This window comes from Pimephales promelas, chromosome 19 (genome assembly GCF_988280905.1).
Source record: "Pimephales promelas chromosome 19, fPimPro1.hap1.1, whole genome shotgun sequence".
Classification (NCBI taxonomy): domain Eukaryota; kingdom Metazoa; phylum Chordata; class Actinopteri; order Cypriniformes; family Leuciscidae; genus Pimephales; species Pimephales promelas.
The window spans coordinates 12,773,371-12,786,628 of record NC_142787.1 but is presented as its reverse complement, the minus strand read 5'-3'; the positions used below and the strand labels follow the sequence as shown (position 1 = coordinate 12,786,628).

The 13,258-nt window shown below is 37.5% G+C and overlaps 1 protein-coding gene across 1 annotated transcript in view; it reads left to right on the top strand.

Annotated features, from left to right (window-relative positions):
• The window catches only part of dym (dymeclin), an 81,052-nt gene extending 67,824 nt beyond the window's left edge, over positions 1 to 13,228 (top strand). The window contains exon 17 of the mRNA XM_039661050.2: positions 11,571 to 13,228. Within this exon, the coding sequence (XP_039516984.2) occupies positions 11,571 to 11,720 (150 nt within the window). The 3' untranslated portion in view covers positions 11,721 to 13,228. The remainder of the gene's footprint in view (positions 1 to 11,570) is intronic.
• The last annotated feature ends 30 nt before the right edge of the window (positions 13,229 to 13,258 follow it).

The following is a 13,258-nucleotide window of genomic DNA, read 5'->3' as shown; positions in this document are numbered from 1 at the left end:
ATACACTGACTAGTTATTTTAATATTGCATAAAGTCTTGCATGTCTAATTTCTACTAGGTTTTCTCTAGAAGTTTATTGGTGCATTTCTGTTAATACGTTCTCTCTCTCTCTGTGTGTGTGTGTGGGGTTGTGTTTGTGTCCTGGGCGTCCCCAGGACTGGGAATGAAAAATTCTCGTCTAGACATCCAGACTCGTACACACACACACACACACACTCAAGCATGCAGTAGGCAACACTTATCAGAATCAGAGTCCCAAGAGAGCAACTGCGCTTGAGGGATGTTCCGTACCCTCGGTCCTGGTACAGACGGCCCTTATTCCACCACAAACACGCACACAAAAGGAAGCGTGAAGGGCCAGACTGCCTGTCTGCCCAGAGCTCTACCTCTTTCTGTCTCTTCTTTTTCTTTCTGTCTCTCTCTCTCTCTTTAGTGTTGAATAGGAGCTGCGACAGCCGTGTGTGATGTGGACGGAGTGACAGAGGCGGTGGAATTTGTTGTTTGGCCAGTGCGCTGGTGTGTGTGTGTTGCATGGTGATAAGACAGAGACACCGTGGCTCCTGTGAGGGAGGGCGACAACACACAGACACACACACACATGCTTTTATAAAGGCTTTTGGATGCATTTTGAAATACTAAGATATGACACTTAACTAGTCATGAAAAAGACTGCTTTCTCAATTCGGGTTTTGGAGATATTTCTGTTTTCTAATGCTTTTAAAAGCTGAACTGACTTTTTTATTTTGATTTTGAATGGAGTCTCTTCGGCTCACCAAAGCTACATTTATTTGATCAAAAATACAATGAAAATATTGTGATAGATTATTATGATTTAGAATAACTGTTTTCTATGTCAATATATATTAAAATACAATTTATTCCTGTGTTCAAAGCTGTATTTTCAGCATCATTACTCAAGTCACATGATCCTTCAGAAATCATTCTGCTATAATGATTTGTGCTCAAGAAAAATCTCTGAAATTATTATAAATGTTGAAAACAGTTGTGCTTCCTTGCTGAAAACATTTCTTTAAAAAAAGTCTTACTGACCCCAAATTATAATTCTGGTCCTTTTTTGAACAATTTATCAGTACATGTAATTCTGAAAATCATAATCGCATCCCAAAATGTTTTGAATTTCATCCTAATCTAATAGGTTGCCAACTTTTGCAACACGACGACCTGGCCAAGATAAAAAGTCGAGGTACAAAAAAGTTACACATATAATTTACTAGACAAAGAAGTACACAGTAAACATAGAAAATGAATATGTAATATGCAGATTCACAGATCAGACATTTACAATTGCAGTGTACACTCACCTAAAGGATTATTAGGAACACCATACTAATACTGTGTTTGACCCCTTTTCGCCTTCAGAACTGCCTTAATTCTACGTGGCATTGATTCAACAAGGTGCTGAAAGCATTCTTTAGAAATGTTGGCCCATATTGATAGGAGAGCATCTTGCAGTTGATGGAGATTTGTGGGATGCACATCCAGGACACGAAGATCCCGTTCCACCACATCCCAAAGATGCTCTATTGGGTTGAGATCTGGTGACTGTGGGGGCCATTTTAGTACAGTGAACTCATTGTCATGTTCAAGAAACCAATTTGAAATGATTCGAACTTTGTGACATGGTGCATTATCCTGCTGGAAGTAGCCATCAGAGGATGGGGACATTCAGTTCAATTCAAATTTATTTGTATAGCGCTTTTCACAATAATTATTGTTTCAAAGCAGCTTTACAGAAAGTGCATTTCAGAAATGTACATGAAAAATACATTTAGTTAATCATGTAATAATTTAGGGCATAACATATCGCCGGCGTTGAGTCGTCTCTTCACAGGCGTTGAGTTGTCTCTCTCTACATGGTGGCCATAAAGGGATGGACATGGTCAGAAACAATACTCAGGTAGGCCGTGGCATGTAAACGATGCCCAATTGGCATTGAGGGGCCTAAAGTGTGCCAAGAAAACATCCCCCACACCATTACACCACCACCACCAGCCTGCACAGTGGTTACAAGGCATGATGGATCCAAATTCTGACTCTACCATCTGAATGTCTCAACAGAAATCGAGACTCATCAGACCAGGAAACATTTTTCCAGTCTTTAACCATCCAATTTTGCTGAGCTCTTGCAAATTGTCGCCTGTTTTTCCTATTTGTAGTGGAGATGAGTGGTACCCGGTGGGGTCTTCTGCTGTTGTAGCCCATCCGTCTCAAGGTTGTGCGTGTTGTGGCTTCACAAATGCTTTGCTGCATACCTCAGTTGTAACGAGTGTTTATTTCAGTCAAAGTTGCTCTTCTATCAGCTTGAATCAGTCGGCCCATTCTCCTGAATCACAGACAAGTGATTAATGCCTCTTTCTCAGTTCATTAATAGAATGTGTGTGTCTGTGTGTCTAATATATGTGTGTTTGTTTTTGCCCCTATTTTAATGTAAAATCATCTGTGTCCATTTCCCCTGTGTGCATGAGCCGACCGATTTGTGTGTGTGTTAGTGAACAGTTTCTGCTCTGAGGCTCCGACTGCTGCAAACCAGGGCCAAGCCGACTGGCGACCTTGGAGCTCAGCCAACCATGAGCCAATTCTGCCAGGGCTCTGTCTGGCCCTTCTCTTCCCAGGAAACACTGGGGCCCCGCAGGGGGGTGTATGTCTCTCTCTCTCTCTCTCTCTCTCTCTCTCTCTCTCTCTGTGTGTGCGTTTGAGAACTTGGAAGATAACAGTTTGACGCAAGACTTCAGTTCAGAGAACATCTTAGAGTTTAAATAGCTCTTGGTTTTCTTCTGCCCTCACTGGGACTCATATGTACTCTGACATGAATCCCAGAACTAGTTTATTTCCTGAAGTTTATTCACTTCATGATGAAGACCTTTTATTTGTAAGCCATCCACACATTTAAATTCTGTAATATTCAAAGAATTACATGATATTTGTATTTGAAAGTTATTTTGTTAGCTTTCAAAAGTTACATTTTATTTATATTTTTTATTTACTTTAATTGTATACATTTGATAAATTATACATATACAGTGTATATATATATATATATATATGTAGCGCTTTATATATATATATATATATATATATATATAGCGCTTTTATTTATTTTTAGTTATAATATTTATATTTTTTGTTTGTTTGTTTTCTGTTTTATTGCTTTCGTGAAAATTAAGCACAGTTTACCCAAGATTCTCATTGAATTCTCTTTTGAATTTATTTATAATTTTTTTTGAAATATGAAATAATAAACCTTTATGAAATAAATTCTGCAATGATGTGTAAATACGTTTTGTTTTTGTTTTTTCGTAATGAGACTTGGATTATTAGTTTTCTTCACTAATGGCAATTTGTGGAAAATGTGCTTAATTGATGGAAATATTGTCACAGTTTTAAAATATATACATTTTCAGCAAGAAAAATATAGTTTCTTTATATAGTTAATTTCTCTTGATTTTAGGGACCAATATAACAAAAGGGAAGTTCTTGACGTGTTCTGACGCGTTGACCCGTAAAGTTTTGAAAACTATAAAGAATGAACTAATCATCCCTTGTGTTCTACCATTCTGAAAGTCGTTGACCTTGTGACCTGGAGTCCCTCATCACGGGAGTCGCTTCATGTCCTCCCACGTGTGACAGACCGGGTCCGTGTGCTTGTATGCCGTCTGAAAGGAACAGACAGACTTTGACCGGCCATGAATAGAGCCGCAGTGTAGCCGAGCCAGCAGACCCGGAGTCAGCGAGTCCAGCCAAGTTCTGAGCCCTTTCTGTGGAGTCAGATATGAAAGCGCTTCAATACAGCCTCTGTCTTTCACAATGAGAGCGCTGGGGAATATGATAGGATGCTGATGCATTATTAACACCGATGGGCAGCTTACCTGCTGTCGATTGGTAGGCGACTCACCTGAGCGCTGGCTTGGGTCGACTCGGGTTGATTGGGGTTGGGTCAGATCACTGTTGATGGACCCGCCACCTCACAGCTGCTGGGTTTAGGCGTTGGACATTGTAAGCGTTTGGTTGAGCTGGATCATGCTTGGGTTGTGTTGGCTTGTTCAGTCACGGCTCGACTCCTGTAGCTGTTCAAACCGGCAGCTGTCTGATTGAATACTATCACTCTAATGATTGAGATGTACACTATTGTAAAAGTTATTTAAAACTGTAATAATATTTCAATATTTTCACAGTATTTTTGATCAAATAATTGCAGCCTTGGTGAGCATAAGAGACTGTGAGATTACAAATCTCACAGACCGCAAACTTTTGAAGAGTAGTGTTCATAGTAATGTGGAAATCTTAGAAGGTTTGCTTTGTTGATCATTCAAAACGTACATTGTAGCTTAAACCCAATTAAATAATTAACCTGTATGAATTCCTGTATCTTTAAACAATGCCAGCTTCATGCATTCGATTCCCAGAGAATGAGTCGCGTCTGCCAAATTCATTCTTGTAAATATTCTGCCCATTTATGTCCAAAATGAACAACAAATTTATTTTGAGATACTATTATAGTTTTAATCATTTTCATTTAGATTTTAATTTAATGTTTTAGTCATTTTGTTTGCGGTTTTAGCATTTTTATTATTTTCCAATTTATTTATTAATAATTTTTATCAAGTTAAACTAAATTAAAATTACAAATGTTGCCTTTGCAACTAGCTAAAATAAAATAAGTTGAATTTCTTTATTTTCTTTCAGTTAATGTTTATATAAGTTAACGGAAATGTTTTTATGGTTTTAGGGGCCGTTTACACGACACCGCTTTCAAATGAAAAGGGAAAACTTTTATGCATTTTTGCAGTTCATTTATACAATAGCGCTGTTTTGTGGGCCTGAAAGCGGGAACATTTGAAAACGGGTTCATGTAAACAACAAAAACGTGAATTTGTGAAAACGGCGATGTCTTATCACGGTCACGCATGTATATTATCATGGTCACGCATGTATATTAGGCTACGTGTTCGACGTGTTTGTTTCCTGACAAAGTGATATCTCCGACTTCTGGTCTGGCATGCATAATACAGCCTTTTTTCCCCCTCATTTTCACAGATCTGTGAACGGGGATCATTTTGACAATGTTGTTGTCAGTATTTAGTTAACTATAATAACCCTGGTGACCAAGCACTATTTCTTTTTGTTTGTGACATTTCATTGGACATAATATCAGATAAATAGAAGAATGATGCAGAATGAGCAGGTGTGTTCACTCATTTATTCTCTGCTAACTCCCTGATTTATAGTGTCCTTATTTGCTAGTGAAATCTTGCCTGTAACTTGTGGCTGTCACTAAATATCCATGACTTCATTTACAAAAGTCGAAGTCATTTTACAAATTACAAATTTACAAATGAATAAAAAACAGAATATAGAGTGAAATTTGCATAATTGTCATGAAACTAATAAAAAAGGAATTTAATAAATATATATTTTCTAAACATTTATATTTAAATATCTATTTATATACAGGGCTTAAAGTATTCTGGCACTGTGCTGGATCTCCGGCGTGCGGCCGTGAGGAAAAAATGAAGAATAAAAATGCTTAAAATAAAAACATACACATGTATGCCAAAATGTCAGTTTTTTTCGAGTATCCTCACAAGAACAGACTTAAATTAGTGAAATAAAATCTTAAATGGAAATAAATAGTAGTGAGAGAATAAGATGCTTGAGATCCCGTCAGCAGCGGCAGATCTTAAAGTGACAGGAGCCATTAATTCTGTCTGTCAGTAAAGTTAACCTAAAGAACAGAGGGAACGGAGAAAATTACTAACTGCTTTTGACTAAAGAACGCTTGTACCTTTGATAAGGATGAATCTATATTTCATTGATAATTTATGCTGTGCGGACTGTTTTATAAACTTATTCAATTTCTGTATGGTTCAGGTAGGATAAGTGACAGTTATTATGGGTTTAAGTGAGGATTGTTTTAAGTTCACTTAAAGGGCACCTATTATGGAAAATTCACTTTTACATGGTGTTTGAACATAAATGTGTGTTGGCAGTGTGTGAGCAAAACGACCCTAGAATGATAAAAATCCACCCAGTGTTTTTTTTACAATCTCAATAAATCATGTGCACTGTCTCAGAACGAGCTGTTCTAAGATTCAGCGCTTTGTGACGTAGACTTGAGCAAGGGGTTTGATTGACAGTGTGGCTGTGGCCTAGACCCCGCCCTCGGTGATCTGTACACATCATCCTCCATTGTTTCAACGACAGCCGGTAATGTCTCTTGGAAACATAATTGTTCTGCCGTGGACTCGTGGGTTAATCCTGTTGTTGTGGCTTAAAAGTTAATCCTCAAGTGTGGATCGTCATCTACTGTTTGCGATCCACCGTCACATCCAGTAACAGTAAGTGTATTTTAAGATTTTTGAGCAAATAGTCTTTTCAGTCGATGTCAGCCAATTCAATAACAAATGCGTCTAAAGTTGTTGTCGTCGTAGGATGTCTGTGTATATAATTTAAACCTTGTTTGTATAGTGTGTAACCACACGTTTATAAATATATATATTTTTAAAGATATTGTATTAAAAACCGCATATATGTTCTTGTTCTGTAAGTTAGCCATCTTCTCACATTTGCCACAGAAGCATCTGTATGACAAGTAAACATGACGCCACAGGTCCCTCGCATAAATGTAATTTCGCTTGTAAGTTACGTAGCAAACTTTATCACAGAATGTGTATGTTATGTTAGTTTTAAAAAAAAATTCGCCAGCGTTTGTGTGTCTGTGTGTGTGTGTTGCTCCACCATACTTGCAAAGAGGACGTGATTACAACGCTAAAGTACATAAATGTATCAAATAACCATACCGAGACATACTGGTCCATTCTCATTTGTGTTTATTCTGCCTGAGTCTCTTCGTGCTATTTATTTATTCCGAATTAAACCTACGCTGAATGACAGACAAAACAGCGCGTCTCTCACTCTCCTCTTCTGCTTAGACCGACTGCCATAGGTATCAAGTTACGCCCTCAGCCAAAGGCAGGGCGGGGATATGCAGCTCATTTGCATTAAAGTGGTATGCCTCAAAACAGCTCATTTTCAAACAGGCCCCAAAATGACATTTTCAAATGGTTATAATAAATTAACTGTGGGGTATTTTGAGCTGAAACTTCACAAATACATTCTGAGACCAATATTACATCTTGTAAAAAGGGGCATAATAGGTGCCCTTTAAATTAAAAGTTTTTATATTTTTTGAAGCCTAATATTTAAAATTAGGGGGGAAATCAATTTCATCGAGACATCAGTAGCTATAATATTAGTGATACTGGCTTTCATTCATAAAAAGATGTAATACTTGAAAATAAATGGTGCCATTTGAAGATAAGTCCATCTGCTTCCCCTGTATCGTACTTGAAATGGTTCAGAATGATTTCGTAGGATGATACCCCCTGAATTTGCATATTAAAGAAGAACATTTTGTATTATTTAGACTTTTAGAGCCCACATTATGGATGTATACAAGAAAATATGTTGTTATATGTTGTTTTTTTTCCTCATTTCAACATGATGCACAAATGAATGATTTAGATTAATACCGTCCTTTCTATGGCATCAATTCGTACACCAGTGTCCATTTCTGAATTGATTATTATTAATTGTTTTTTGATAAAGCTCATATTAAGTACATTAAATCCACAAGAACTCACAAGACACAATGTTTTGTTTGTTTGAAAGGCTGTGTTTGCATGTGCCATCAAGTTTGCATGTGTTTTTCTGCATGCAAACCTAGTCTGAAACAAAACTCTGAATATCTTCACTGCCTCAAACTCAAATTTCAGTGACAACGTCTTCCACGGAGTTGCTCATTGCAGCAGCCGTTGAAAGCGGTGTTTCACCAGGCGTTTTTTTTTTTTTTTGCACTGATGGGAAATGACAGCATTTGTTTGCAGAATCGCTCCAGGGGAACTGTAAAGTTCCAGTGAAAGGAGTTCCTTCATGTCTTCTGGGTTTCTTTTCCTCCATGGACTCTGAAAAGAACGGAAGGAGGATTTCTGTGGTACTACAAATTAAGCCAAGAGTGAACAGTGTTACTCAGAGCCACAGACAGACAGCTTCCTGTTTCTGGAAGTCCTGTTGGCAGCCTAGAGTCAGCTATATGTTTGAGAGCTTCCTGTGGGCTGGAATCAGCTGTTGTGTTTGTTTAGAGATGGGTCAGAGGTCATTGATAGTGAACTACAGAAACAGCAGCCATTTTTACCAAGTCAAATCTGCACAGAGAGCTTTTTTTTTACAGAGCAGATAGATAGATAGATAGATAGATAGATAGATAGATAGATAGATAGATAGATAGATAGATAGATAGATAGATAGATAGATAGATAGATAGATAGATAGATAGATAGATAGATAGATAGATAGATAGATAGATAGATAGATAGATAGACTCTCATCGATCGATTGACCAGACTGACCAGAAAAAACTTGGTCTAAAATCAGTGGCACGTTGTTCATAATGCTATTTTAAAGGGTTAGTTCAACCAAAAATGAAAATTAAGTCATTAATTACTCACCCCCATGCTGTACCAACCCCGTAAGACCTTCGTTCGTCTTCGGAACACAAATGAAGATATTTTTGATTAAATTTGAGAGCTGTATAACTACCACATTGGCTTCTAAGGGACTGCCTCTTGACGGCCCAGAAAGTCAATGAAGAAAATGTTTAAATATCCCATGTGCCTACAGTGGCTCAACTATATGTTTATCAAGCGACGAGAATACTTTTTGTGCGAAAAAACAAACAAAAATAACGAGTTTATTCGACAATTCCTTTTCTTCCTTGTAGGCCAGAAACGAGACTTCCTTAGATTTCCACGACGCATGCGCGAGAACTGAACTGAAGTCGTGTAAGGAGATCGCAATTCTCGCGCATGCGTCGTGGAAATCTAAGGAAGTCTCGTTTCTGGCCTACAAGGAAGAAAAGGAATTGTCGAATAAACTCGTTATTTTTGTTTGTTTTTTCGCACAAAAAGTATTCTCGTCGCTTGATAAACATATAGTTGAGCCACGGTAGTCACTTGGGATATTTAAACATTTTCTTCATTGACTTTCTGGGCCGTCAAGAGGCAGTCCCTTAGGAGCCAATGTGGTAGTTATACAGCTCTCAAATTGAATCAAAAATATCTTCATTTGTGTTCCGAAGACGAACGAAGGTCTTACGGGGTTGGTACAGGGGGTGAGTAATTAATGACTTAATTTTAATTTTTGGGTGAACTAACCCTTTAAGCGCGCATGCTTGCCCATAATGTAGCGAGTACACAACGCACATACACTGATACTCTCATCAACACAGATGCAGTAGTTTTTATTTTTGCAAATCATACATTATAAAAAGGAAAACACATGAGGGAAATCATTGTGGTTTACATGAAGATGAAAAACCGAATTACCCATTTTTAAGACTAGTTACTGAAGGATCAGACCTGTTTGCCCAATAGTGGCAAGAAACATACGTATAGGCTATAATGTTTAACCGACGCTGATGTGCGAGAGTTTCTCCCATCCCCATACAACGTCACCTCTCTGTCTTTCACTGTCCTGACAAGATCGTCGGTCTCATCGCCGTTATAATAACAATCTGTCATGCAACATGCGCTCCTGTTCTTAAAGGGTATGTTGGATGACGCTCTGATTGGTTTATTTCACGTTACGCCCAAACCACACCTATGAATAATGAAGCTACTTCAGACCAACCTCTTTTAGATTTGCGCCAGGCGCAAGAGGCATTTATCCCGCCGGGGAAATAGCAACAGCGCCGGGACCCGCCCACAAAGTTACTTGCGCCATGCGCTTTGACACTTGCGTTTCAGATTGTTAAAATAGGGCCCATTGTGTTTTGCGGTAGGTTATATGAACCGTTGCCACTGAACCTACTTTAACGAAGACAGCCTTAGTCAAACGGGTTGGCGCATATGGTTGGGTTGCGTAGAGATTGTGAGATAGTGGTTAGGTCACATGTGAACTACGAGGAAGGAGCAAGCCTAGCAGCAGCAGGAGGGATGTAAAGATCAGTAAGCTGGGCTGAGTTGAATGGGGGACGGAGGGGAGATGCCAAAGTCACTGTCGAGTTTTAACATCTACTCTCGTGTAATGGAAATCAATAATGATGGATGGATAGGATAGATGGGTTTATTGTAATTATTTTTTTTTAAGAATTATAAACTATAACGATAAAGATCTAGTTCTAAAAAAATCATTGTGAATCATCTCGTAGCTTATTGGTTTGGATCAAGCCTGAGAATTATTGAAAATAAAAGGAATGATGGGAAAATCCTTCCAAGGCCGAGGCGTCTGTAAACGTAGACGCTCACTGTTGTGCGTTGTGTGTGAGGAACTCAAACCCTCCGGTTAGCTCACACACACACACACACACACACCTCCTCACGCTGATTAGCACACAGGAGACGGTCGCTAGCGTCTCGCTTTACCAGGGGTTAAGAGGCTTGTATTTAAACATGAAAGCAGCGTCTGAGGTGTTCCCGTCTGTCATATAATCAATCAAACTCAAGTGTATTTACCTCACAGGCGGATGGAATTACACCTGCGTCCAAACTGCACCCGCTTCTCCTGAAACCAGATCACGCACGCCGACAGGTTACGCGGATCTGTAAAGACTCATTATGAATGCTTATTTACGCTCTTCATTTGCTCTCGGCCCTTTCTTGAAACTTTTTTACATGTACAATAATAACAGAACTTTTAAGACTTTAAAAACATCTGTGCATATGTGATCTAACACTTAGTCACATTAAATCAAAATCGACTTGATCGGCATTCTTGCTCATTGTGAACGTCATAAGTGCGTGTTAGTCTAAAGAACAAAAATTAGTTTCTTCAAAATGAGACTTTACATAAGTTAAATCGATTGCAAATGACTAAATAAATGTAAAAAAAAATTAACTGCAATTAGTTTAATACTTAAAGTTGAAGTATTACAATTACTAAAATGGAAATTAAAATGAATAAAATATAAAAATATTAATGAATACTATAAAATACATACATATTTTTTACAAACTGCGAGATATGAAGTCTGAATTATGAGATATTAGCTCGAAATTAAGTAAAAAATCAGAATTGCAAGTTTATATCTCACAATTTACAGTATGTACAAGACTTCAGAATTGCAAAATCTCACAAATGTGAGAGAAAAAAGTCAGAATTGTGAGATAAAAAGTTGCAATTATCTTTTAGATAAAAATGTATTCAGTGGCGGAACCAAGCTTCCATATTAATAGGTGTATTTACCAAAATAATTTAAAGTACTTCTTACTTTTTTTGTTTTGTTTATTAATCATCTTCTTCTGAAGGCAATATTTCTGAAATCATTTAATGCACTTTGTCAAATGTTCGTGAAAACAATAATAAAGAATATAATAGTAGAATAGAATAGAATAATTCTCAAATAACACTGATGTCAATGAGCCAAGGTTTTTCGCTGAATAAAACAAATAAATAAATGTCAACGTTTTGTCTGCTGGATGAGTCATGTAGGGATGCATTGTTTTGTTTAAACATTTCATCAGCAGTTTGTAACTTTGTGTGTGATCCTCATGCAGTTATTCCCGGAGCTGAAGTTTAAATACGTGGAGGAAGAGCAGCCTGAGGATTTCTTCATCCCGTACGTCTGGTCTCTGGTCTTTAACTCTGGAGTCGGCCTGCACTGGAACTCTCAGGGCATCGAGCTGTTCAGCATGGACTCGCCCTGATGGAGGACGCGGGACGTCTGTTCAGGTGTCTGTGTGTGTGTCTGTGTGTGTGTGTGCGCGCTCGTGCAGCTCAAGTGCCTACGTACGGCTCGCGCGTCGTCATATCCAAACCCTGAGCTTCCGTCCTCGTCACACCATTCAAAGGGCAAAATAAACATCCAGACACCCAGCGCCGGATGCACTGGATTCTGGGAATGGTACGATTTGGGGTTTCAGTCACAGGTCTGATGTAGCTAAAACACTTCAGTTGATGGTGATAATCATTTGCTTGTTTTCTTGTTTCTGTTCAGATGTAGGGAAAATGAGTACAACCAAAACCTTTCTTGACTAAAGGTGAACGTTAATAACACTTTGCGAAGATGCTTTGACCCCATTAAGAATGATTATTATTGAGCTGATTATTATGCGCAGCTTCTTCACGTATCACTATATATAGTAAGTTACAAATAAATAATATTTGACCATTTCTGGCTTGCTTTATATGTAAGATGCTTTGCTTTTTTAATATTAATTTATTTATTGCCACTATGTTTTGTTCATCGTACCCATCTCTATAATCGAGCATCTGCACAAAGAAAAACCAAAACCTTTATTTATATACATGTATGTGTGTGTGTGTATACAAACATATACATACACCTAAGAAAGCATATTGAATTTAAGTGATTTTCTAAGCATAATATGAATACAAATATTTAGATACTTGTGTAATAAAATACGCAACTTTCCCATGTAAATGCAGTTTAGTGTATGATTTATGTACATTATAGATTCAGATAATTGCATGTACATTATTGTATAGACAACTACACACCGCATTTGGTGCATTGCTGTTTGGTTCCCCAGTTTTTGTTTTCATATATTTTAGGTAGAGAGATGGACGATCTTTCCCGTCGGATTATATAATGAATAGACCCGACCGTAGGGCAGATATTTCCCAGCGCCCCGTTACTGGAGATCATTTTAGGTCTTATTACGTCCCTGTTACATTTACGTCACAAACTTAAAGCTTAAAGGGCCCGTATGTTTATGCTATTTTTATTAATTTGTTCGGTTTCCTTTGGGGATCTTTACATGAACATATTTTTTTCTGTTGTTGGGTGATTCTTTTTTTTTTACATTAAATTTTATATTTAATGTTTAATGTGTATGATTATTTCCCCCTGTATCTTGCATAGCATCTGTTTATTTTATTTTTATTTTTTTACATTAGCATATTTATGTAAAAAGTAATGAGAAAGATTATTTAAAAAAAAACTAAAAACAAAGAAAGAATATTACATTTTGGTTTTACTGTAAGTTTAGGTTGTTGGAAATGAATTGAGTGTTTACACATGTAATGAAACTGGATCAGGACTCACTTCTGTTTCAGATAAACCGATGATTTAAAACAACAGCTTGGTTTGCATCGTTGAGAAGTATTGTTTGCATTAGTTATGATTGTTCCAGATTAAGTCTTTCTACAGTGTGAAATACCACCAATAAAAATAACAAATCTCCAGTTATAATTTTGGACATTCTTGTGATTCTTTAAAGCA